The 27,914-nt window shown below is 48.4% G+C and overlaps 1 protein-coding gene across 1 annotated transcript in view; it reads right to left on the bottom strand.

Annotated features, from left to right (window-relative positions):
- STK10 (serine/threonine kinase 10) overlaps positions 1–17,788 on the bottom strand; it is a 120,775-nt gene extending 102,987 nt beyond the window's left edge. The window contains 1 exon segment of the mRNA XM_049648697.1: positions 17,279–17,788. Within this exon segment, the coding sequence (XP_049504654.1) occupies positions 17,279–17,434 (156 nt within the window). The 5' untranslated portion in view covers positions 17,435–17,788.
- Between the last annotated feature and the right edge of the window lie 10,126 nt (positions 17,789–27,914).

Raw genomic sequence — 27,914 nt, 5'->3', positions numbered from 1 at the left:
AAAAGTTAATTTCCCTCAATGGCATCTGACAATTATCCACAGGGGTCCCAGCAAGGACAGTGGAGGATAGCGCCCCAGAAGTAACCACTTTATCTTGACCTTGTCTTGAACGTATCCAGGCATGGTCACCCTCGTCCTCTCAGGAACCCACTTGAGCTGCGCTGTCCAATATGGCAGCTACCAGCCACACTGAATACAGGAGAAACAATGTTCCTATCACTGCAAAAAGTTCTAGGAAGCAGCTTTGAACATAAGGCTGAACCTGGCAGAAAATACTTTCTCATAAAGGTGAGGGAGCATCTGAAACTCACTCCCATGTTCCAGACCCAGCCTCAGAAACATGTATTTCTTTGTCCAGGAAGAAACAAAGGTCTCAAGGGCTAAGAGTGGGTAGAACCTCAGGTGGTGATCGTTAGGGAGTCCGGTCTCCTAGCAACCTGGCCGGAAGGCAGGCGTGAAGGAAGGCTCCCAGCTGACCTGTCAGATGAACAGCCTAGGCATGTGGGTCAGAGCCAAAGAACGGAGCAGACAAGGCTAAAGGTTTCTATTTTCCCTGCCCTCTGGATTCTGGATGGCTGTGCCAGGCACGTGTCAAATATGGGTCAGGCCGCTGCAACCAAGAAGGAGCCTGGTCTGTGTCCTACGATACACAGCTGTGGTGTCCCTGCCCGAAAACATTTTGTCTTTGTGTGGTGAGGTCTGTTACCAATCACGGGAAAGGCTTCCACTCTATTATGGAGGGAGGAAATCTGGCCCCACAAGGTCACAGCAGGACGGGCCATGTGCAGGGGAAGGGGCCCAACATAAATCCAAGCAGGGTGGCCTGAGGGCACCAGACACAGAGCCAGTGTGGCCTTGGGTTCAGATTCCACTAACACCCCTGGCTGGCAGGCATGAGTCAGTCGAGGAGGGGAGTCTGTGTTCCACAGCCCAGCCTTCCGGACACTTGGGTCTTGTGGGCCTCAGGAAGAAGGCCGGCCAAGACCTCCTGAGATCTCTTGAGGCGGGATAAGCATCCCCTCACCAGTGTCCGGCACAGGTCCACGAGGTAGGCAGCTGTTCTGTCTGCCCCTGTTAAGAAAAAATGAAGGCCCTGTCCCAGGTCATGCGGCTAGGAAGTGCGGTCAGGACTCGACACAGGCCCAGCCTTCTGCCCAGTGCTTTTCCCCCTCAGGAGCCCCCCAGAGAAAGTATCTCCAGGGGTTCCCACCCAGTTTCTACATGTGCCCGTCCTCCTTCCCCTTCTCTTCCTTCACTCCCTTCAGCCAGAAACCCGTTGGGGGCAAACTTCAATGGCTCCCTGCTGCTGATGCAAAGCTCAAACTCCCTGGCCTGGGACACGGAGCGCGGGTGATTTACCCCTTCTACTTTTCTGGGAGTCCAGTACTCCTCCACATGCACCCCCTGCTATGGCCAGTGCCCTCCTGCTTCCTACTTCCACGCGTTTCTTCCCCCCGCCGGAGTGCCTTCCCCATACGTGTATTTATCCCACAAAGTCTAACTCCACAGCCTGTTCCCTGAAGTGCTCTCAGAACCTCAACTCCCCTACTACCATTTCACACCTTATTAGGGCTTTCTTCACAGACCTCCTGGTACCCCAGTCATTGGTGTTCCAAGATTCTCTGACTTCGTTGTGAGCTCTGAAAGGCTAAGCCCATGTCTAATTCATTCTAGTCCACCCCACAGAGCCTGGCACAGAATATCTAGTGGATGGGAGTCTGGGAGGGTGAGTAAATGGGAAGATGAGAGAATGGGTAGGCAGGTGGGTAGTGGACGGGGAGCTGGATGGACAGGTGCATGAAAAGGAGGGTGGGTGGATGGGTTAGTGGAAGAGAGGGAGGGAGAGAGGGCTATATGCAAGGATGGGCGTGCGGCAGGATGGACGGACAGGAGAGTGAGCAAGCAGGACTACGAATGGGTGGATGGGAGAACAGGTGTGTGTGAGACAGGAAGAAAGGAATGAAAAGTTATGACTAGACAGTAAACAATCATCAAATCTTTTTTTCCAAAAGGCACTAGAGCCTGTTTTTTTTTTTTTAAGTTTATTTATTTGAGAGAGAGAGAGAGAGAGAGAGAGCTTGCACGCGTGCATATGCACGCATGAGCAAGCAGGGGAGGGGCAGAGACAGAGGGAGAGAAAATCCCAAGCAGACTGTGCTGTCAGTGCAGAGCCTGATGCGGGGCTCAAACTCACAAACCCTGAGATCGTGACCTGAGCCGAAATCAAGAGTCAGATGCTTGACTGAGCCACCCAGGCACCCTCAGCTACACTGTTGGCTTCTGTGAACACCAGACTCTCTCCTTCCCTTAATATTGTAGCCAAGAAAGTTTTTTCTACAGGCACCTACCCTACTCCATTCCACCCATGTCCCCATCTTGGCAAACTTAGAAATGGGCAAATTTCCATCAAATGATCTGTGGAATGGAGAAAGCACAGGAGCTGGGTTGAAATCCCGACTCTACTACTTACCAGCTAAGCGCCCTTCAGGAAGGCAAGGAACCAGACTTTAGTTTCCCGGCAGAGATGTGGACAATTCCAGAGACACACGAGAAAGTTTATAAACCACCATGGGTTAATGGGTTAGCTACTGGCTGTGACGTTCCTCGCTTAGGACCGTGTATGTTTGACTTTCAAAAGCCTAAAAGCATGTTTAGCTTGTTCACCAATATATCTGCCACCATGTTCAGCCATAGCACACACTACGTATATTTGAGTTATGGGTGGATGGCTGAATTGGCATTTGTATCTCCGTGAAAAAAAAGAAACGATGTGTCCTCCACCTAAGGATGGAAAGGAAGTGACGAGAAGTCCCTTTTCTCCTCAACGTATTTATATTCCTGAATCTCTAGCTGTTCTCTGGTTTTGAAAGCTGCCTCCTCTCTACCTTGGGGAAGCCCAAGCCTCTGACTGAGCAGGATATACACACTTACTGAGTCCTGCCAAGTGGAGAGAAACCACTTCCCTATCAATAATCGCTGGGCCAAGTTTCAGCTCAGGATGAACGAGAGTGCCAAGTTTCAGAACAAGTGACACTTAAGGATGGCAAAGATTGTGAAGCACAAAGCAGAGGAGTGGTATGGCTTCCAAAGACGGCCATTTAATACTCTCTCCCAGGGGGTGGGGGGGGGGGGGGGGGGGGGGGGGAAGAGACGTCTGGCAAGCCATCCTGACACAGCAGGGAACGCCTGAGCCTCCAAATCCTTCTGGGCTAGCAAATAAAAAACCAAAACCCAACAGGATTAGCCTAAAAGATATCGCACCGTGGCCTCGACAGAAAACCCGGGCAAGCTGTCCAACTAGGCCAGGGATGTGGGAGCCTTCAGATCTCAGCTCTTCAGAAGCGATGGGGATCCAACCTCACCTAGTGCTGATAAAAGGAGGTGAGAAAGGTGATGTAGAGACGCTGCTCCCACCTCTCCCAAGCCCCCTGGAGCCAGCGGAGGGCCCACAGAGGAATGGGTGCTGAGTCACAGCAGGAGGGCGGCCCAGGGTCAAGAGCAGAGAGGAAGGAGGGAAGAAAAGAAGGAAGCACCTTTCTCCAGGGCTGCCTTAGTCGGTTGAGCATCCAACTCTTGATTTCAGCCCAGGTCATGATCTCACAGTTTGTGAGTTCGAGCCCCTGCTTGGGATTCTCAATCTCTCTCTCTCTCTCTCTCTCTCTCTGCTCCCCCCCCCAAAAATAAACATTAAAAAACAAAAGAGTCTTCAAAATGTATTATTACAAAGAAGACAATCAAACCACCCATAATCCCTTGAGCAGACCTAGAGGCTATCACGCTAAGTGAAACAAAATGAGATGGAAAGACAAACACCTTATGATTTCACTTTTATAAGGAATCTAAAAAACACACAAATGAACCAACAGACAGACTCTTAAATACAGAGAACTGGTTGTTGCCAGAGGGGAGGTGGGTGGGGGATGGTGAAATAAAGGGGATTAAGAGGTACAAACGTCCAGTTATAAAATGAGTCATGGAGATAAAAATTACAGTATAGGGGATGTAGTCAATGATATCGTGATAATGTTGTTTGGGGACAGATGGCAACCGCTGACCATGGGGAGCACGGAGTTTTACACTGAACTACTGAATCGTTACATGGTCCACGTAATAGAACACTGCGCATTAATTATACTTCAGTTAAAGAAAAACACCCATAATCCCAGAGAAAACTGCCTGCAGCACTTTGTAGCACCTCTTGCCTGTGCCTGCTGTGGCTGAACCCACCCTAACATTTCCCAGCTGTGTGACCCCAGGGGACTTATGTGGCCTCTCTGTCCCTCACTCTCCTCCTTTTGCTAAGCAGTTCCTGCCTCGCGGGCTGTTGTGGGCATTCACTGAGCTAATTAATATGTGACCGACGCTCGGGGCAGGGCTGGCCCGAAGTGAGCACCCCACAAGTGTTTGTTCACTATTCTCTCTCTCCACGGATATGTTCTCCCATACCTTATAGAAGTGGGGTTAAACTGTACACACTGACTTGTCATTTTCACTTCACTGACCAGTATGCTCGTGTATTGTACGCGGTGACGGTCATGCCATTTAACAAGGCGTCACGATCGGCCCTGTGGATCACTGGACACTCTGCCACGGCATCAGCTCCAATAGCTGCAGACTGCTCCGCTAAAGGGCAAGGTGACGGGTCGGACATATGGTCAGGCCACTCCACGCCGTCACATGGTGCTGCATCCAGGGGCCCGAGACTCCATCACGAGATGCCAGACAGCTCTCCAAATGGCTGGGCCGCTTCATGCCTCACGGTCGTGCAGGTTGACAGCCCTCCCCACGCCCTGGCTGACACGAGATGTAATAAATATGTGAAGCGAGGCGCAGGCCAGTCCTGCTGTATCCTGGCTGCGTGTCCTTGGGTACTGGCCTCATAAGACTGCAGGTGGTAAAGACACAGACCTGTCGAATCACCACGAGATGAAACTAGTAACATTAATTATACATTACATCACATGTATGTGAATTATACTTCAGTTAAACACACACACACACACACACACACACACACACACACACGCACACCCATACTCCCAGAAAAACTGCCGTGAGCATTTGGGAATACCTCCTGCCGGTATTCCATGGTGCGGGACAAGAATTACATCCCACTTGTGAGAGGAACGGTATTATCCCCATTTTGCAGAAAAGGACACCGAGGCTCAGAGGGGTAACGTCACTCGCCTAAAGTCACACAGCAAAAAGACGACAATGGCCGAGCCGGGACTCCTGCACCACCAACTAGGAGCCTCGGAGGCGGGGCTCCCGTGGGAGGTGGGAGGTGCTCCACAGGCCTTCTGAGGTTCACCTTGTCGGCCTCAGACGGTCTACAGACAGAGCAGAGCCTCGGACAGAGCCGGCACCGGTTCCTCATTACTGTAGGCACCAGTCCCCCGCTCCCTCCTTGGCCAACAGAAGCAGCAGTGGGTTTCCTGTCACCTCAAAGCGGGGTGGGGGTGGAGGGCACTCAAGGGAGGAGGAGGCTTGAATAAGAGCCAGGGGACCAGAGCCCACGAAGTGGCAAAACAAAGGTAGAAAGAATCTCCAGGCCAAACAGGGAAGCAGGCCAGCTCCGATGGGGTCATTGCCTCAGGGTGACAAAGCCAGCTTTGATGGTGGCAACAGCCTCAGGGGCCAAGAATTGGGCCTGGGCTCCCAGACAGAACAGGCCGGAGCTTTCCAGGAAGGAGGGCAAAGGCAGGCGTGCTCTCTGGGGCATGAATGTTGCTCTTTCACCACCCAGAGCGGCCACCCTGGACCGAACGGAGCAGGCAGGGAGCGAACTTCCCAAAGGCTGGGTGGAGCCTCTTTATCACGTTCTTAGGCAGGAGAGCAAGAAGCTTCCGGCTGACCCCCAGGAACCCGAAACACCAACTTCCCTATAAGAAGCAGCCTCCTGCATGACCAGAAAGGGGAGGCGGACCAGGGGCCTCCAGGGACTCTGCCTGCCAACCCTCAGGAGCCAGGTGTGCTGGTCAACCAGCAGGAATAATCATCAGCACCACGACGGCATTTACTTCTCCCTCCATTCTGAGCACTATGGATGGTAAGGACTGGCCAGGTCTCCACCTTCTATTAAGTTTTCTAAGGGAAGCGCTATCTTGATCCTCATTTTACAGCTCAAGATGCTGAGGCTCAGAGAGGTGAGGCGACTTTCCCAAAGTCACACAGCAAGGAGGCAGGGAAACTAGGAGAAAGCTCAGCAGGGATCCCTGTGCCTACACTCATTAGCACAGTGCTGGGCCTGCCTACAGAGAAGAAGCTAGGGCTAGCATTTACTCATTCGTTGTTCATTCACACAGGAGAAATTAACTAAGCATCTGCTATGAGCATCTACTATGTTGGCCACAAAAAAAATGGAGAACTCCCTGCCTGCGGGGACCTTACATCTTCCAGAGAGGAAAGAAAAATAAACAAGACAACACGCAAAAGAAACCCAGTCTGTGGCTGGAGCTCCAAAAGAAATCAGCAGAGAACTGGCACCATGGCCAGGGAGGGGCAGTCAGAGCAGGCCTGAGAAGGGACGTGTCAATCGACACCCAGAGGATGAGAAGGAGCTCTGGTTGCACAGAGTAGTGGGAAGAGAGTGGGAGGCAGAGAGAGCAGCAAGTGCAAAGGTCCTGAGACAGAAAAGGGATGTCCTTCCTTCAACTCCTCTCAGAGGCCCCTCCCCCACCGGACAGAGGATGGCTACAGTTAAAGTTTTAGTCACTAGCACAGTGGTTAATCCTCTGGAGTCTCAGGGCCTCAATTCTGGTTCTGGTATTGCCTGTTAGTGAGAAAACAAAATAAGCAAGCTATGGGGAAAGGAAGGAAAAAAAAAAAGTGTAGCAAAGGGGAAAGCAGAGAGAAAGGGGAAGAGAGAAAAGAGTGAGTGAAGAGGAAGGTGAGTGCAGGGGAGGAGGAAGAAGGGGGGTGGGGAGAAAGGGGAAGGGAGGAAGAAGCTCTTCGGAGTAACATGCCTCCCTACCCTGCTGGCAGCACTCAGGGGCACCCAGAACCTTAGGATGCTGTGGCACCAGCACGCCCACACCCACCAGAGCCCCAGGAGGAGGCCAGGAGCACCCAGCTTCCCCCGCCACTTCCTCTGTGAGCCTGAGCCCTGCCTACACTAGTCACCACTTCCTCTGCATGTGAGAGGCCGCTGCCCCCATCTCGGGGCCCAGACCCAGCTAAGGTTGAGCCAGGCCTAGGGAGGAGGGTCACGTCGCTGGGCACAGAAACGCCAAGGCCACAAGAAGACACCACACTGAGGTGGCCCGGGAATCTCTCCTCACACTAAGCCCCCTCGTCTTTCCCTCCATATTGTACAGTAGAAAAGGCTTAGGCTCCTAGCCAGAGACATCTGGGTTCAAGTCCCAGCCTTGCCACGGAGAAGCGGTGTGAGCCAAAGCAAGTCCATCCAGGTACCTCTCTGGGCCTCTGCTTTATCAGATGCGGAGAGAGGATGCTAACTAACCCTTGCCCTTCCTGAGGTTGGCAGAAGCGTCAGTGATGAACAGATAAGAAGAGCAGCTCCCCACTCATTTATCTTGTTCACCTTGGAACCCACAGTGCCTGGCACACGGGAAGTGCTCAATTAATAATTCCAATGGCTAACCTGTATTTGAGCTTTTCCAAGGTCCTGGGCCAAGTGGTTTACCACTTGGGTTATTCACTCTCCAACCACCCTGCAGCAGTACTACTCCCAGTGCCGTTTTGCAGCTAAAGACACAGAGGCACGCGGGTAAGTACTTCTCTCAGGATCACCGCAAGAGGCAGCGAGCCAGGCTGTAACTCCAGAAACTCATCCAAGTTCCTACGCCATGTCTGGTCCCGGGCAAATGTGAGTTTCCCTTCCCACCTCATCCTCTCTAACTTCTTGCCTCTTCCTAACTACCATCCCTTGCTCTCTAGAATCTTCCATGCCTCCCGCCCATGGTACAACATCTCATTCTTGGACTGGATGCCTTCCATCAGTGCTTCTCCCTGGGCTCTGACTTGGGCCCCAACCACAGCTCTGGCCTTTCCTCTTAGCCCCACCTGCTCCAGCCAGCAGGGTGTGGCCACTCTGTCCCAGCCTTCACTCATTAATGGCTACCCCGGCCTTGGGCAGCCAGGAACCCTGGCTCTGACATCCCCCAACTCCCCTCCTCTGGTGACCATCCAAAACTAGCTCCACTCTAACACTGCGGGAGGCTGATCTGGTCAGGCCCTGGACACGGGGCAGGCAGGACATTAGCTGAGCTCAAAACCAACACAACCAAATTCCTCAGCTTGGCATTCGAGGCCTTCTTGACTGGGCCCCCAAATAGTATTCTTGATCTGGCCCTGCCCTAGCCAGCCCCTCCGGCCATGCCCAGCTCCCAAACCCACTGACCACTGGACTTGAGGCGGCAACAGAAATGTGTAGAGGGGCTCAGGAGGAAGGCACAAGGTGTTGGTAAACGTCAGAGGCCAGATCTGCACTGTACCGAACAGCGGTCACATGTCACCACTGAGCCCCTGAAATGTGGCTAGCCCAGATTGAGAGGTGCTGGAAACACAAAACACAAACCAATTGTAAAGACTTAATATGGAATAAGAATATTAAATATCTCTTTTATTCTATATTGATTATATCCTGAAATGATACTTTGGATACATTGGGTTAAATAGAATATACTATTAAGCTGGTGGCCACCAGCAAAATAACATAAAAACAGGAAGGGGGGGGGCGCCTGGGTGGCTCAGTCGGTTGAGTGTCCGACTTCAGCTCGGGTCACGATCTCACAGTCCGTGGGTTCGAGCCCCACGTCGGGCTCTGGGCTGATGGCCCAGAGCCTGGAGCCTGCTTCCGATTCTGTGTCTCCCTCTCTCTCTGCTCCTCCCCCGTTCATGCTCTGTCTCTCTCTGTCTCAAAAATAAATAAACGTTAAAAAAAAAAAAAAAAAAAACAGGAAGGGGGACAAAACAGAAGAGGCTCCTAAATACAAAGAACAAACTGAGGGTTACTGGAGGGCTTGCGGGTGGGGGGATGGGCTAAATGGGTGATGGGCATTGAGGAGGACACTTGTTGGGACGAGCACTGGGAGTTCTACATAGGGGATGAATCATTAGATTCTACTCCTGAAATCAACATTGCACTATATGCTAACTAACTTGGATGTGAATTGAAAAATAAGAACCAACAAACAAAAAATTGCTGGCCAATAGACACATGAAAAGACACTCACCGTCACTGATCATCAGGAAAATGCAAATCAAAACCACAATGATACCACCTCACACTCAGAATGACTAGTATCAAAAACAAGAAACAAGTGTTGGTGAGGATGTGCAGAAAAAGGGACCCTCATACACTGCCGGTGGGAAGGCAAACGGCTGAAGCTACTGTGGAAAACAGGACAGAGGTTCCTCAAAAACGTAAAAATAGAAATACCGCACAATCCAGTATTTCTACTACCAGGTATTTACCCAAAGAAAGTGAAAACACGAATTCAAAAAGACATATGCACCTCTATGTTTGCTGCAGCATTATTTACAATAGCCAAGATATGGAAGCAACTCATGTGTCCAGTGGTAGATAGATGGATAAAGAAGACTTTATATGTTACTATTAATCAGCCATAAAAAGAAATGAGATCTTGCCATCTGGGACAACATGGATGGACCCAGAGGGTATAATGCTAAGTGAAGTAAGTCAGAGAAAGACCAGTGCCATATGATTTCACTTATATGTGGAATCTAGGGGAAAAAAGCAAACAAAGCAACCAAAAACAGACTCATAAATACAGAGAACAGATTGGTGGTAGCCAGAGGGAAGGGGGGCTTTTATGTGACACATGATTTCAAAATGCTGGCAATCGCTTCAAATTTGGTTCGGCCACCGTGGGAGCCACACAAATCAGGGTGCAGGCTGGCAACCTCAGGCCTCACTCTCTGACCTCTCTCCTGGCCCAGGCTTCCTTCTCTCCAGCTTGCTATCACCACCCCACCTGCCCTGCCTGGTGGAAGCCTTCCCCTTTCTCCACTTTCCCCAGCAGAACCCCCTGTGTCCTCCCCCCACCAAGCAGCAGAGGAGGCTGCTGGCACCACAGAGCACCTCCTCTGAGCCAACTGCTGTGCCCTTCGTGGGGGGTGAGTCCTAGCCTCAGCCCCACTGTACACATGAGAAAACTGAGGCTCAGATCGCACAGCTGCTAAGTGGGACAGCCAGGATTCGAACGCTGGTCCCCCTGGCTGCAAGGCCTGAGTCTCCCATCCTACACTCAGGGACCTGACCCGCAGACACAAACAAATACTGTTTGCCATAGTGAATCGAGCCAGTTCACTCCAATGAGGCAGTGGTGCCCAACTAGAGCCATTCTGCCCCCCGGAGAGCATGTGGCAACGTCTGGAGACATTTCGGGCCGTCACAACTAGGGGGGCCGAGGGGAGGGTGGCACTTCTAACGAGCGGAAGCGAAGGATGCTGCTAACACCCAATAATGCACGGACAGCCCCTACAACAAAGGATTCCTGCCCAAAATGTCAACAGTGCCGAGGTGGCGAGCCCTGGCATAAGAGCCAAGCTACTGTCACCAGCTAGACCCCCAAGACCTGTCCTGTACTGCTCACCCGCTTGTTCCCACAGACCTTTGTCCCACCTTTTTCCTCAGGCTCTTCTTTCCAACTATCTCTTAACTCGGGCAAAAGGCGTGATGGACACAGCATCCTCCAAGGAAATCGAAACTACCCCTCAAGCAAGAAGGACGGCCAGGACAAACTCCGCCGGCCCAGACCCCCCGGACCATTTTGAGCTCAACCCCCAACCCACACCTGCATAGATGGACCACGGAAGGACCTGTGGAATGACTGACAGTTACCGTTCCCTCATTAGAATACTAAAATCTCCGCCCAAGGAGCACAAGCCTCATTTACATGACACAGAATATACTTATCGGTATGTTTCCTCCAGGTACATGCCCGACTTTATGCTGGCTTCTACGTGGTGCCGAGGCTCCCCTTTCTAACTACTCATCCCAACCCTAAATAAAAGGAGCCCATTCACCCTTGCTCCGGGAGTCACAGCTTTGGAAGTTATTCCCCGTGATGTGCTTATTTGCCACAAGTTTTTGCGGGACAACTCCACCTGTACCTGTGAGTCACCAAGGAGCGAACTCACGCTGGTTCTGTGTCACTACAAACACGAACGTATTTCTTCCTGGTCCCCAGTTAAACAGCAGTAACTGGCCAGGACCTTCTCTTTGTGACACCAAGAGCATCAACAATCACAAAGTATCTTCCTTTCCTGCCCACTTCCTGGGTGGGGATCAGGAGCTACAAGCACCTTGGCCCTCCTATCCTCTGACTTATCACCTTCATTTACAGACAAGAGTCTGAGGCTCAGAGTGGGAGGTCACTGGCTCAGGTGGAAACCCAGATCTTGCTGACCCTCAAACTTCTTCCCTTAATCACCCTGTTGTACTGCCCTAAGCGGCAGCTGGCACAGGGCTGTTTTCTGGGGGCTTTGGGGTGGCAGTCCCTGCGGTTGTCCCCTGGTCTGGGTAACCTCCAGAGGTCAGGGGACCCAGATGGAAGTGGGGGTGGGGATCTGGTTAGCTGTTTAGCTCACATCGCCAGGGCCTGCTCTGGAGCCAGCCAGAAAAGGTCTCAGTGCTAAATCAGCTGCTCAAGAGACACCCCCACCCCCGCCACCCCACCCCGCAAGGTGGGCAATACCCCAGGAAGCTAGGGCCACTTGAGTTCAGGAGCGAGCCAGGAACACACTCACAATAGCATGGACTTCTATTTAGAAACACTAGGCTGAGCGGAAATAAGGTTACTGCCTGGGGGCAGATCTCTTTCCGGAGGAGGAGGAGGAGGGGAGGCGCACAGGCCAAGCCCTCGGCAGCCCCAGAGGAAGCGGAAACCGGGCCTTAAAACTAAGGGCAGGAGAGGAGGTGAAAGCATGACTCTGGCCAGGAGGGGCGGAAGGCCTGACAGCTGGCTCCCACCTCACCAAACGTCCCCTTTGTCGGCTTTGTCGTCTGAAATCGCAGGGCAGGATATGGCACTTGAAGGGTGAGGGTTAACAATGGCTCTCTGGGTCCAAGGGCACCTGAGGTCCCCAAGGAGGGCAGACCTTTCCAAGGCCCCAGAGAACTCGAGGATTGGCCCTTGGCGAGAGCAAGGGGCAAAAGGAAGCCTCTACTAACTTCTCTCATTTTCTTTTAAAAATCATCCTCAAATAGGCATACCCTTCAACCCAGTAAAGCCCTTCTGGGAGTCTAGCCTGAAAAAGGATTTAAAACACAAAAAGAACTTTACCAGCAAAACTCATCATCAACGTACAGCTCAGCCATAATGCTCACTTTGGACACGCCAACTCTGTCCCAAGACTACTGATATATTACGGAACAATTTCATCAAGACGCTTAAATGTGAATTTGCTCACGGGCAGTTTTGTCTGCCAGAAACACTAGGTGAACACGGAAAACTGCATCCACCCAAACCAAGCTGCAAAGAAATGCCCACAACACACAGGCATGCACCTCAAACATCTGTCAGCGGCCTCTGGGCCACAGCCCTCCACATCTGGGGTCCCACCTAGTGCCGGATTTCAGATAACCCTCCTCCAACGGCTTCACCTGCCCTAACGCATGCACGGCCACAGCACCCGGCAGCTCTTTTTCACCATACAGTGCTATATTTATTGTAGTATGTTTGTACTTCTTATCTGCAAAACTTGTGTACAACTGTACCACGGGGTTCTTAGCTTCCCTTTTTTTTTTTTTTATGGGCTCCTGCCTCCATTTTTTTAAGCACTGCCCTTAGCAGCATGTCTTATAAGGCATCCATTCTTTACTGATTTTGCACAGCTCCAAAATTTTTAGGAATGGTTATTTACATTACAGCAGAACTGACTATATTAGGTACAGTGCTTAACACAGCACACAGCACTTAATAAGCATTTAATCGTTTTTTTAAAAATCATTTAATTAAAAAAAAAAGTTAAATATCCAGTAAGATTAAGAGCAAGGGTACTGAGCCATCACAGAAAGTATGTAGGAAGCATTTAGAATAATACAGAAAGATGTTTTAGGAACGAAAGACAGCATACAACACTGTAGGTATGTATGATTGTATGATTCCAACCCTGAATTAAAACATTTTTCTCACCATAAAAGCTGATAAAGTCTGTAAGGAAATATATCAAAATGTCAACAGCAATGGATTGGACTTATTAGGATGGTGTTTTTCTTTTTACCTAAAGAAAAAAAAAACGTTGTTTGCAAAATCATAAGGCTTTTAACAGTTCACAAGCAGCATCAGATCAGAACCAAAATAGTTTTTTTTAAGAAGCAGAAAAATGGGGCGCCTGGCTGGTTCAGTCAGTGGAGCATGTGACTCCTGGTGTCAGGGCTGTGAGTTTGAGTCCCACATTGGGGGTAGAGGTTACTTAAAATTAAAATCTTTAAAAAGAAAAAAAAAAGGCAGAAAAATAATCTCAGACTGCTAAGTCAACTCTTAAAGTTTATTTTTATTTTGAGGGGCGCCTGGGTGGCTGGGTCAGTTGAGCCTCTGACTTCGGCTCAGGTCATAATCTCGAGGTTCATGAGTTTGAGCCCCGTGTCAGGCTCTATGCTGACAGCTCAGAGCCTGGAACCTGCTTCAGATTCTGTGTCTCCCCCTCTCTCTGGACCTCCCCCGCTCACACACACACTCTCACTCTCTCTCTCACTCTCTCTCTCTCAAAAATAAACAATTAAAAAAAGAAAAGTTTATTTTTATTTTAAGAGAGAGCATGCACAGGAGAGGGGCAGACAGAAAAGGAGAAAGAGAGAATCTCAAGCAGGCTCTGGTGTTGTCAGTGGGGAGTCCAACATGGGGCTTGAACTCACAAACCCATAAACTGTGAGATCATGATCTGAGCCAAAACCAAGAGTCTGCCGCTTAACCAACTGAGCCACCCAGGCAGCCCCAACCCAACTCCTGATGTTTGCTCACTCTGTGCTCAGCACACAAGTACCATCCTGCCGCTATAACAGCAACCACAACCTGCTTAAAGGCAGCTTCGTTCTACTCAATAGGATATCAAACACTCCCTCCCCTTTCTACCTTGTCTTCAGAATAAAGATGATTTTTTTAAGAAGAATTTTGAAATGGGGACGCCTGGGTGGCTCAGTTGGCTGGGCAGCCGATTTCGGCTCAGGTCATGATCTCACGGTTCATGGGTTCGAGCCCCGCATCAGGCTCTGTGCTGACAGCTCAGAGCCTGGAGCCTGCTTCAGATTCTGTGTCTCCCTCTCTCTGTCTGCCCCTCCCCGGCTCATGGTATCTCTCTGTCTCTCAAAACTGAATAAACGTTTAAAAAATAAATTAAGAAAAAAAAAAAAAGAATTTTGAAATGATATAAGAATTTTGAAACCACATATATATGGTAACATTTGCTTTGTACCTAGTAATAAGCTAGAAATGATTTTCTTTTGAAATCCATTTGTATCCCACAAAGATTAGGTGAGAAGGACCCTGACTCTGCCCAAACTTAATCCAACCCTCCTCTCTCTCCTGAGGCCAAATGGCGGTTTATCAGGGAGAAGGAGAGCAAAGGGGCTCCCTATCTTGAGACTGCTAATGTTTAGGCTTTGAGCTTCTGCAAGACTCATCAGGAAACCTGTAATCAGTCTTGTCCTGACACGCATCTGACAAATTGGGATCTCTAAGGCGTCATAGGCCAGGGAAGTCCTCGGGAAGGTCTTCACCACGTGGGGAGCCAGGAGAACCTGTTCCTTCTAAGACAGAAAGATGAGACGGTGCCATTACTTCCCCAGTTCACAGCCAGCTAGTTCCCCAGGCACTGTGTCAAAACGTTTAGTCCTGGGCCCAGCCATAAAACCTAGATGGACCTTCCGGCCTTTGCTGCCATGGCGGCCACGCCAGGGAACAATGAAGTGGCAAAGAGTTACAGTCCCTGATTAGAGTCTTTCCTAAAGCAATACCTGCTTCAACGTCAACATCAAGGGACCGAGCAAGCAGTACTTCAGAATAGGAAGCCTGGGTGACAGGGATCTCCCATTCCAGGATGGGTCTTCCTTAGCTGGTAACTAAGGCAAGTGTTAAACTGAAGCTCAGAGCCCTGGGTTCTAGTCCCTTCTTCTCCCAGGGCCCCAGTATCAGTATCCCCACACACAACATGAGGTCGGGTTAGATCAGCGGGTCACACCCTAAGCCCAAGCAGGTGACCTAATAAATTGTCCAAGAGTATCAGCCATCACACAGCTCTCTTGGTCTAGCTCTCCCTTGTCTTAATTATGAGAAAATCAGGGGTTCTGAGATGGTGTGAGGCAGCTCACAGCTTGGGGAACTAGATTCACTTAAAAAGGGTCCCCTTACTCTGGAGATACCAGGAGACAAAGCAACTTGTGAATCAGATGCACTCCTCTGCATGAAACCTCCAGAGTAGCAGGGGAGTTTTACACGGCTAAAGCAGGCGGAAATGACAAGTGAAACTGACAAGGGGGAAATCTTAACCAGTATAAAAGCAAAGTTCTGCATTTAGGTTTGAAAGAAAATGATCCATATGGACCTAGGATACACTGGGAGAGGGGGACAAGACTGCGATTGAAAGCCAGCCCCTAACAGACAAGAAACATCAGTGAGAGCCAACAGTGTGCGCTAAAAACACCAACTGCATCTTCTGGACAAAAAGGATGTGGTAAGCTGACCAAGGGTCCAGCTGCCCCCATGGTGGTCAGGGCACATCTGGAAGAGCAGGCTCCCACTGGAGAAGGCAGCATGTCCAGGAAGAGAGCTGCAAGGCTGAGGGCAGTTTCCTGGGGCCACCAGGAGGAAGACGCAGCTGTGAGAAGGGTAAAGAAGAGATGTGCCAAGTTAAGAATGTGCTGGCTGTCCTCAAAGACAGCAGAGCCCTCAAGCAGAGAAGGGCAGCAAATCAAGGCAGCCAGAAAGCCACGGGTGTGAGTGACACAGAGGCCTGCTTCTCCAACCACAGGACCTCTGCTCCAGTGGGGGTTCCACCCTGTAACAGGAAGTGCGGGCTCTGAGGAGAGGTGGTGAGGTAACAACACAGGCACCCAGCGGGCCTGGATGGCCTCAAAACTGCCCCTAGGCGCAGTGCTTCTCAAACTCAGTGCGCTTAGCAATCACCTGAGCATCTTGTTAAAATGCAGGCTCTAATTGAGCAGGGCTGGGGCGGGACCTGCAAGTCTGCATTTCTAACAAGCTCCCAGGTGATGCTAATGCCAGGGACTACACTTTGGTAACTACGCTCTAGACCACTTACAGGGCAGAGAGCAAGTCCTGAGCAGGTGGGTCTGGAGAAGCCCCCTCTGTGGGCCAGCCTCCTGAAAGGGCAATCCTGGGGTCGGAGTTGGGTACAAGCTAACTGGAGCCCCAAGGACAGTGATGGTGCCTTAGGAAGGAAGACCCCTCCTGGAGTTACACAGCAACTGGGGGATTCTCTCAGTAAAGCTTCAGGGAAAGGAGATGGGGGGGGGGGGGGGGGGGGGGGGGAAGGGTGGAGTCAAGCCCTATGTGTTTGGGTCTCCAATACAACTCAGCAACTCAGACTTGGTTCACAGGAGCAGGAACCAGACAATGACCTGCTGCAAACGTGTCTAGAATTAATCAGCTCTGCCCCACCCATCCCTCCACAAAAGCTCTCTGCCCCCTTATTCCTCTAGGGGAAAGGTGACTGACTGCAAACTGGAAGGCTCCCCGGCTGTGACTCACACACACAGTCAAATCCAATCCCTGCAGCCTAATATTCACAGAGCCCTGACCTCCCCTTCTTTCTAAGCCTAACACCTCACTCTAGGGCCACCTCCTTTCCTGGCTCTGGCTCAAGTTCAGGTGTGTCCCCAGCTCCACCGATCCCAACTCTTCCAGACATGGCAGAAGTTTCTCGGTCTCCACGCCTCGGCATTCTCACAGCATCTGTGTGGCCTTACAAAGTATGCCTAGAATCCGTTTTACGGCGGATGCCTCGTCTCGGATGCCAAGGTCCTATAAGCGCCCCTTTGTCTCCCCCTGCGGCGCCGAGCGCGGTGCCGGACGCACAGGAAGTACTCAGAAACGAGCTGGGGGCAGCGGCCGTGACCAGAGGGGGCGCCCAGCACGGAGGGACCAGCCGGGCTGAGGGAGGGTCTCCCCAAAGAACAAGGGTCACCAGGACCGAAGCGCGGAACCCCGAGTTCAGGGCCGGCAGCCCCTCTGCGCCCTTCTGAGCCGGGGCCAGGGCTGATCCGGGCCCGCGCCCCTTCCTTCCGGACCCGGTCCACGCGCCCGGGGCCACCCATCCCCAGCGCCCTCACCTTGTAAACCTTTCCGAAGGCGCCGTCGCCCAGCTCGCCCACGATCTCCCACACTTCGTTGGGGTCCACGTCCCGGCGGACGTGCTCATATTCGCGGGACTTTCTCTTCTCGAAGGTAGACAGGCGCAGGATGCGACGAAAATTGGCGAAAGCCATGGCTGGGGGCGCGCGAGCCGGGGGGCGAGGTGGCGCCGGCTCCCGCTCGGGCTCAGGCTGTGGCTCCGGCGGCCGCGAGGAGGAGGGGCTGGAGGACGCCGCGGCGCTCGGGGGTTCTCCCCAGACCCGCCCTTCCCCGCAGCCCGTCCCCGGTCAAGTGCGCCCCGGGCTGCGCGCGGCGGGAGCACCCGGAACCGCGCAGGCGGCCGCGGTCCCCGCCCCCGCTCGGTCCCGTCCCCGGGGCCGCCTCCCGACTGCCCGCCCAGTTCGCGCCGCGCCCCCACCGGGGCTCGGGACGCGTTCTGGGGACCTGCCCCCGCGCCCACCAACGGCCCGGCTCCACCTGCCGCTCCCCGGCAACGCCCGAAGACCCCTTAATTGGCTGCGGGCGCTCCCCGGCTCCGCCCGTCGCCGCAGGGCACTCTGGAAACTGTAGTCCCCTGCGCGCCGCCCGCCCGCGAGCTACGGGCTGGGCTTTAACAGAGCTTAGGGCATCCTTACGCGGGACCGGCCCGGGTCTGCGAGGCCAGCCACGCCGCGTGGCTCTCAAAATGTCTGTGGAGGCGAGAGGGGAAGCAAATTGGCTTTCGCGAACGCCCACTGATTTGTTGTCCAAAGGCCAAGAAGTTGAAAGGCATCATTAATCACTTAATCTGCCCCGCAACTATTCCGCAAGCCTGCTCTGCTCGCGCCCACTTTTCAAGTGAGGACTCCCGGCGGGCAAAGGCACCAGCCCCAGGCTGCACATCCCGTCGGCGGATCCAGTGCGGTTTCCTCGGCGTGGTGCTGCCTCCTAGTGCACGAAATGCTGCGCCCCTTGCGGCCGCCGTCAGTCCCTGGAGGCCTGGGCTTCCTCGCTCGTTTCCTGCTTTCCAGGGGCTCTTCCCGACCAGGATCCACAAACCCGTCAGCATTAGAGGGCTGGGGGAAAGAACTTAGTTATCACATGCTTTATGATGGATCTTAAGGTATATATGCATATTAAGTAACAACTTTCTTGGTCTTAATTTCCCAATTTTAAAAAATGAGCTCATTACAGATAGAACTGAAGTTTGCTTTGACCACCATCATCTTTGATCCTGCCTGTTTGACACGCTCCACTGCCACTGTACCAGCTACTGTTCGCTGTCACTGGGACAGTGATACTTTTATCTAATCTACAAGGTGGGTCTGTGAAAATTGATAAAAAGAAACCTCACTAGAGTGGAGTCCTGAGGCTAGAAGCGGGATCTGGCAGCACTTGATGTCAATTACAGAAAAATTGTCAATTGCAAACCCCAACAGAAGAATATTCAACAGGAAAACCATCAATTACAGGGCCCAACAGGGAAAGATGCATATTGCATCTTGGGGAAGAAATTGACTACCCTGGTAACTCAGTCAATGGAAAACCATTATCACCCCAAACTCTTGCTTTTCTCTGATAGGATTTCCTTCCAAACAATTCTCTACAACTTTCTCCTTCTCCAAAAAATAAAGTTATTTTCCTTCGTCTGTTATATTTGCCTATGGTTTTGCCTTAGCGTGCATGTCCTGAATTGAGATTTTCTTATATTCTTGTATAAACCCATTTTGCTGGTAAAAACAAAAACAAAAAACCTGGCCACTTTATTTTTTATATTACATTTCCAAATAAAGCATGCTGAGGGGTAGGAAGACTGGATTATAAATCTACCTCATAATCAAATAGCATTTCAGGGAATGTCACTCTCCAGGAATCCCCACCCCTACAGAGAATGCCAATATTGACGGGGCTCCTGGGTGGCTCAGTCGGTTAAGCGGCTGACTTCGGCTCAGGTCATGATCTCACGGTCCGTGAGTTCAAGCCCCGTGTCAGGCTCTGTGCTGACAGCTCAGAGCCTGGAGCCTGTTTCAGATTCTGTGTCTCCCTCTCTCTCTGCTCCTCCCCTGTTCACGCTCTCTCTCTGTCTCAAAAATAAATAAACGTTAAAAAAAAATTAAAAAAAAAAAAAAAGAATGCCAATATTGAGATGTTTTCACCCCTTCTTGAGCAGGGTGCAAATATGAAGTGTAGTTCTTAGTTTGGAAAACTAACTAAAGAAGCCTGGGATGCTGGTGGTGGTCTGCACAACACGTTCCCCGAGTAAAGGTTGCCAAGAGGTTTGAAAGGTTCCAACACCTTCCCGAGCAGTTAGAACTGTAGAGGGTCTTTGCCACCAAAAGAAGGAAAATTCTCACTGAGAAAGCCAATGTTTCAACCTCCCCAAGCAAGCTGAAAGGCGGGTCTTTCATCAGTTTCAGTCCATTTGACCAACTCCACGAAGAGGGTGAGGGGACAAAGGGGAAGTCTTTCCCACTGGGAAGTGGAGATTGTGACTTTGCAGAAGCTGTAGGTCTGAGGGGATAAGAGGTCCAAGCCTTAGCTCATCCCCAGGCCTGCACCAACCCAGGTGCGCCAACCCAGGGCTCTGTGACTGGCTCTGTGATCACCCCAGAAAGAAATGAAATGAGAAACAAAAATGGAGAGGTTCATCCAAACACATTAAGTGAAAGAAGCCCAACCCAAAAGAACACATATGATTTCGCTGATACGAAATGTCTGGAAGAGGCAAAAGACCACATATTTTAAGGTTCTATTTTCATGAAATATCTAGAAAAGGCAAACTCACAGAGACAGAAAATAGATTAATGTTGCTATGAAATGGGGATTAACTGTAAATAGACATGAAGAACCTTACTAGGGTGATGAAAATATTCTAAAGTTGGAGTATATGGGCATGTGGGTGGGTCAGTTGAGAGTCGGACTCGACTTCAGCTCAGGTCGTGATACAAAGGTCATGGGATCAAGCCCGGAGTTAGGCTCCAGGCTGAGTGTGGAGCCTGCTCAAAATTCTCTCTCTCTCTCTCTCTCTCTCTCTCTCTCTCTCTCCCACTCTCCTTCTCCCACATTCATGCACTCTCTCTCTAGGAATAAATAAATAAGATTATGGTGATGATGTCACAACTCAGTAACTTTTCTAAAAATCACTGAATTGAGGGGCGCCTGGGTGGCTCAGTTGGTTAAACGTCTGACTCCTGGTTTGTGCTCAGGTTGTGATCTCACAGTTTCTGAGATCAAGCCCCGTGTCAGGCTCTGCAATGACAGCACAGAGCCTGCCTAGGATTCGCTCCCTCTCCCTCTCCCTCTTCCTCTGCCCCTCTCTCTTTCTCTTTCTCTCTCTCAAAATAAATTAAATAAATAAATAAATATCACTGAATTGTACACTTGAAATGGGTGAATATTACGACATGTAAACTGTACTTCAATAAGGTTGTATGAAATCAAACAGGTTCAACAAAACTAGAGCAACATTTCAGAAGTAACTAGTAGACTAGTCAAAAAAAAATTTTAGAGAGGAAAAATATTCACCGGAGACAATGAAAAAAGAGATATAATATTGGGTACTGTAAAGGTTTTTAAATCACAAGATATTTTAAACAAATTTATGTGAATAAATTTAAAAAAAAAATTAAGTGGTCTCCTCACCCAACATGGGGCTCAAACTCACGACCTCGAGATGGAGTCGCATGCTCCTTGACTGAGCCAACCAGGCACTCCAACATAAATAAATTGTAATCTACATGAAATTGGTAATCATGTGCAAGAAAATAGAAATGATATAAATAATATATATAAATGATGTATAAAGATACATAATTTCTTGTTTTAATGTTTTTTTTTAATTTTTTTTAATGCTTTTATTTATTTTTGAGACAGGGAGAGACAGAGCATGAACAGGGGAGGGTCAGAGAGAGGGAGACCCAGAATCTGAAACAGGCTTCAGGCTCTGAGCTGTCAGCACAGAGCCCGACGCGGGGCTCGAACTCACGGACCGAGAGATCATGACCTGAGCCAAAGTCAGCCGCCCAACCGACTGAGCCACCTGGGTGCCCCTATGTTTATTTTTAAGAAAGAGAGTGCAGGGGAGAGGCAGAGAGAGAGGGAGAGAGAGAATCCCAAGCAGACTCTGAGCTGTCCATGCAGGGCCCAACCCAGGGCTCTGTCCCACAAACTGTGAGATCAGGACCTGAGTGGCAATCAAGAGTTGGACACTTAACTGACTGAGTCACCCGGGTGCCCTATAACTATACATAATTTGAATAAGAAACAAAAGCCTAAAGGGGCGCCTGGGTGGCTCAGTCGGTTAAGCATCCGACTTCAGCTCGGGTCATGATCTCGTGGTCCGTGAGTTCGAGCCCCGCGTCGGGCTCTACGCTGACCGCTCAGAGCCTGGAGCCTGTTTCGGATTCTGTGTCTCCCTCTCTCTCTGCCCCTCCCCTGTTCATGCTCTGTCTCTCTCTGTCTCAAAAATAAATAAACGTTAAAAAAAATTTTTTTTAAAGCCTAAATAAACTAATAACCAATAAAGAAAGTAAAGAATCAAAAGTCTATACCTACCGAAAGACATCAGGTTATGTAACGCTACAAATAATTTCCCCGTATACGTATTCTTTTTGTTTTGTTTTGTTTTGTTTTTCTCTCTTTATATACATTTTTTTATATTTATTTTTGAGAGAGAGAGAGAAAGAGAGAGAGAGACAGAGTGCAAGCAGAGAGAGATGGAGACACAGAATCCAAAGCAGGCTCCAGGCTCTGAGCTGTCAGCACAGAGCCCAGCACGGGGCTTGAACTCACAGACTGTGAGATCATGACCAGAGCCAAAGTCCAACACTTCACCCACTGAGCCACCCAGGCGTCTCTTCATATACATTTTTTAAGAAGATAGGAAAAAAAGGAATTCTACTCATTTTATGAAATAAGATTGACCACAACTAGATAAGGACAGTAAAAGAAAATTATAGGCTAATTTCACTTATGAAATAAATGAGAGAAAAATAAATTACTAGCAAGATGAAACCAGAGGTGAATAAAAACATCATGACCAAGAAAGGTTTATCCAGGAGTACAAGAACGGTCTTACATCAGAAAAGCTATTAATGTAAGACATTGCACTGACAAAGGAAAAAAGAAAATCACAGTCACAACAGTCATAGAAAAAGCATTTCACACCATTCTTAGGTCGGATTCCCCCAGACGGAAGGATCAGGATTTGGGTACAAGTAGTTTATTTGGGAGGTGATGCCAGGAGGCACCAGTAGGAAACGGGAGGCATGAAGCCAGTAAAAGATGGACTTTGGAGCGCCTGGGTGGCTCTGTCAGTTAAGCACTCAACTTCAGCTCAGGCCATGGTCTCACAGTTCATGAGTTCAAGCCCTGCATCGAGCTTCAAGCTAACAGCACAGAGCCTGCTTGCGATTCTCTCTCTCTCTCTCTCTCTCTCTCTCTCTCTCTCTCTCTTCTTCTCTGCTCCTCCCCCACTCTCTCTCAAAATGAACTTATAAAAAAAAAAAAAGAAAAGAAAAAAGATGCACTTTGGAGCTGATTACTACTGCAGCCACCTGGGGCTAAATCCCACTGGGGAATTCTGGAACTCAAGACACAACACCCTTCAGAGTCAACTCACCCAAGAGGCAAGGAAATGGGAAGTTTTCCCCCAAGCCCTATCTGTCCTTGGCCAAGGGCTGCTCCCTTGGGCAGCACTTCCAGCATGCCCTGCTTGAGGGACAAGAAAACACCCCTAAGGTGAGAGATGACACGGGGCTTTGTACAGCTTCTACTACAAGTCTTTACATTTCCTATTTCTTGTCCTTTCCTATAGCATTTGCTAGGGGCTCTAGCCATATGTTAGTTACACAGTAACAGTGAAGATGGGAATTTTTGTCTTGGTCCAACATTTAATGGAAAAGGGTTTAAAGTGTCTCCTCCAGGTATGATATTTGTGAAAGCACGGTGGCAAACGATTTTTACACAAAAAGAAGCTTCCTGCTATTCCTAATTTGCTAAACATTTTATCATAGCATATCGTTTTTATATCATCTATAAAGTAGAACGTTAGCAAATATTTTTACGCATTTATCATATGTCAATCATATAGTTAATCATATGATTTTTCTCCCCTAGCCTATAAACATGGTGAACTTCATTGATTAAAATATTCTTGCATTCCCGGAAAGTAAGTATTTTGCCTGGCAAACCTTATATTTAGGATTTTTGTATCTATGCTCACAAGTCAAATGGGTCTATACTTTTCTTGTGCTGCCTTTATCTGGTTTTAAAATCAAGATAATGTTATTTTATGTTAAAATAAAAAACAAATGGAGACCAGGCTTGCTTGAAAATTCTTCAGCAGACAAAACCATTTTAGTCATACAAACAAAGCTTAATTTAGCTTATTTTGCAAGACTAATTTGACCTGGGTCATTTCTTGCATATGCCTCTGGAAATCACAAGCAAAAGTTGAACTGTTTCCCAAGGTTGATAGGTGGTAACCACTGACCAATTCCTTATCATTTAAGAATATTCTAATAACAAATCACTGTGAGAAATAGTCACTACTTTCTCAGTATATAAACTGCTTTTTAACAATATACTCCTGAGCCTCATTCCATGTTTTGGTTTGAGTGTTCCTGGTCTGCGAACTGTATTTTTGGTGTGTGCACAATATATTTTACTAATTACTACTTAAGTGATTTGTCAGTTTCACTGCTATTATTCCTGAATTTTTTGTAAGATTTTATTTTATTTTTTAAATTTTTAAATATTTATTTATCTTTGAGAGAGAGACAGAGTGAACATGAGCAGGGGAGGGGAAGAGAGAGAGGGGAATAGAGGATCTGAAGCAGGCTCTGTGCTGACAGCTCGAACTCACTGACTGTGAGCTCATGACCTGAGCCGAAGTCGGATGCTTAACCAACTGAGCCACCCAGGTGCCCGTAAGATTTTATTTTTAAGTAATCTCTACACCTGCCATGGAGCTCGAACTTACAACTCCAAGATCAAGAATTGCATGCTCTACCAGTAGCCAGGTGCCCCTCTTGTCTCACTTTTTGATGACAGTTTATTATTCGGTTTAGACATTGCAAATATCTCTCTGATTTATCAACCATTAACTTCGTAAACAGTGTCTTCTATTGAGCAAATATGCTTAATACTGATGTGATTGAATTATTTGTGTCTAATTTTTGTAATTTTTAAAAATCAACTTTATTGAGGTTTAATTTACATTCAATAAAAATGCACCCATTGTGAGCACACAGTTCTAGGAGTTCTGACAAATGTATATGCCCATGTAACTGTCACCAGAGTCAAGGTACAGAACTTGTCCATCATCTGAGAAAATTCCTTCTGCTTCTTCACCAGGCAATCCCCATTCACACTCCTGGCCCCAGCAACAGCTGATGTTTTCTGCCACCATATATTGGAATTGCCTTTCCTAATTTATCATCTAAGTGGAATCATATTCTTTTTAAAATTAATTTGTTTATTTTGAGAGAGAGAGACAGATGGTGCATGAGCAAGAGAAGGCAGAGAAAGGGAGAGAGAGAATCCCAAGCAGACTCCGTGCTGTCAGCATGGAGCCCCGTGAGGGGCTCCATATCACGAACCGTGAGATCGTGACCTGGGCTGAAACCAAGAGTCGAACGTTTAACCTACTGAGCCACCCAGGTGCCCCCAGTATGTGCTCTTTTAAGTCTGGCTTCTTTTCACTCATGTTGTTGCAATATTTAATGGTGGCTGCCAGGAGAGGAGTATAGGGCCTCCACTACTTCCCCAGAAGTGCAAAAGCAACTGCCTTCAAAGCAAAAGCTTTATGCTATTGGGAGAGGAGAACAAAACCCCTCTCTCCCAGGGCCCAGGTAAAGACCTCTGGCTCTTACCTTGGGCAAAGCGAAGGGTCCTTTGTCTTTTTGTGCGGTCACTCAGGAACTCGGCTGACCTGACGGAGCACCAGGTCTTGAATGTTACCAATTACCATGGCATTGGCAAAGAGTTCTGATATTCCAAGAGTTGTTACAGTAGCTAGCAGCACTCACTCTGACTACAACGCTGGAAAAATGCGGTTAAATATGACACGGTTTCTTCTCCCTCCTCCCAGCGGCAGCAGATCTTTCCCTTGGTAGCTCCTGGTGAGTTCTGAGGGCACCTGCAGCTAGAGTCCTCATATGACATTATTTTTAGTGTCATATACGGTAAATACTCATTTAGATTTACTCACTCATTTTCAATTTCTTGTGCTCTTGTTCCCTTCCTGAATTTCTGTGTTTCCACGTGGGATTATTTTTCTGTGCCGGAAGAATTCACTTGTGGGTGTTATTTTTCTCAGTGTTTATGTGTATGGGTTTAGTTTGCTGATGTTTTCTTTAGAATTATTGCATTTATGTTCATTAGTGAGATTTGTAACTTTCCTTTCTTATACTGATTTGCCATGTGTTGGCATGCAGATAATATTAGACACATAAAATGAGTTTCCTCTCTTCATGATTCTTCAGAAGACTAGTAAAGCTGTTGTACCCCCATTTTTTTTTAAAGTAAACTCTATGCCCAAGGTGGGGCTGGAACTCACAACCCCAAAATCAAGAGTCATGCGCTCTGGGTGCCTGGGTGGCTCAGTCGGTTGAGCATCTAACTTCAGCTCAGGTCATGATCACATGGCTCCTGGGTTTGAGCCCTGCATTGGGCTCTGTGCTGACAGCTCAGAGCCTGGAGCCTGCTTTGGATTCCATGTCTCCTTCTCTGCCCTTCTCCTGCTCATGCTCTGTCTCTGTCTCTCTCTCTTTCTCAAAAATTAATAAACATTAAAAAAAAAGTCATATGTTTTACTAACTGAGCCAGCCAGGTGCCCCGCATGTTGTACAGTTTAAACTCACATAATGTTGGGGCACTTGGGTGGCTCAGTCGGTTGAGCATCGCACTTCCACCCAGGTCATGATCTCACAGTCGTGAGTTTGAGCCCCGCATAGGGCTTGCGGCCGTCAGTGCAAAGCCTGCTTCAGATCCTCTGTCTCCCTCTCCTGCCCCTCCCCAACTCGTGCTGTCTCTAAAATAAATAAACATTAAAAAATTTTTTTCACTCAGTGTCATATGTCAATTGAATCTCAATAGAGTTCGAAAAAAGAATTGTAAAATAGCTAATTAAAAAGTATATTGATTACAAATTGAAATAACATTTCAGACACACTGGGTTAAATGTTATCAAAATTAATTTCACTTCTTTTTACTTTTTAAAAAAATGTGGCTACTAGAAAATTTCACACTATGTACGTGACTCATATTTGTGGCTCCCGGTGTATATTTATTGGATGTAGATATTTTAGCTTTTGAAGATTTTAAGTAATCTCTACACCCAACATAGGGCTTCAAACCTACAACCCCAAGATCCAGAGTCATAAGCCCCACCCACTGAGCCAGCCAGGCGCCCCTAATTTAGCTTTTTAGAGCTGTGTATAGTATTCTTATATGTATTTTGAACTCTTCCACATCAATAATTGTTCCCTTCCTCGTTCTCAGTTTTAGAAAGCTTTTTATCACACTTGCCAAAAGTTTATCTGTGTTTATTGGTCTTTCCCTAAAACCAGCTTTCATGCTAGACCTAACCATGAGTTTATAGAAAATACAGGAGACAGAGGAATGTGTTAACACATTGGAGAGAAAATCTGCAAAAACCAGAATGTTTTCTTCTACACAACAGTCTGGATTCTTCAACAAATAAATTTCAAGAAAAAGAAAGAAAAGAGGAGCCTAAAGATATTAAGAAACATACTAAAGTAATACTTAGATCTGTTTGGCTTCCTGACTTAAATAAATCATCTATTAAAAATCTAAAAAGGGGCGCCTGGGTGATTCAGTTGGTTGAGTGTCTAACTCTTGATTTCAGCTCAAGTCCTGATCCCAGGGTTGTGGGATCAAGCCCTGGGTCGGGCTCCCTGCTCAGCATGGAGCCTGCTTGGGATTCTCTCTCTCTCTCTCTCTCTCTCTCTCTCTCTCTCTCTCTCAAATGAATTAAGATTTGTTTAAAAAATTTTTTAAATACAGAAAAATTTAAAAAATTAAAGAAAATTAGGAAAACTTGAATGCCAAGTGAATATTTGATGACACTAAGAAATGCTGTTTGGTTTTAGGTATAGAAGTGATAGGTGGTTATGTTAAAAATAAAAGAGTCACTCTCTTTTTGAAATATATATTCAAATCTTCACAGATGAGAAGTTATGTCTGGGATTTGCTTCAAAATAATCCAGTTGGTGGTGGTGGTGGATGGGGGAATAGAGATGAAACAAGATGGGCCCTGAGTTGGTGATTGTTGAGGCTGGATGCTGATTGCATGTAGGTTTTTATACCAATCTCTTTACTTTGTGATATACAGTATTTGCAAATTCCATTATAAATTTTGTGAAAGAAAAAAACAGGGCTTGGGGCACCTGGCTGGCTCAGTCAGTGGAGCACGTGACTCTTTTAAAAAAAATTTTTCTGTCTCAAAAATAAATAAAAACATTAAAAAATAAAAATAAAAATTAGGGGAGGGGGCGCCTGGGTGGCTCAGTCGGTTGAGTGTCTGACTTCGGCTCAGGTCATGATCTCGCAGTTCGTGAGTTTGAGCCCCTCGGTGTCGGGCTCTGTGCTGACAGCTTGGAGCCTGGAGCC

The sequence above is a fragment of the Panthera uncia genome (genome assembly GCF_023721935.1).
Source record: "Panthera uncia isolate 11264 chromosome A1 unlocalized genomic scaffold, Puncia_PCG_1.0 HiC_scaffold_17, whole genome shotgun sequence".
Classification (NCBI taxonomy): domain Eukaryota; kingdom Metazoa; phylum Chordata; class Mammalia; order Carnivora; family Felidae; genus Panthera; species Panthera uncia.
Note: the sequence above shows the minus strand (reverse complement) of the source record. Positions and strands in the feature narration are given on the sequence as shown.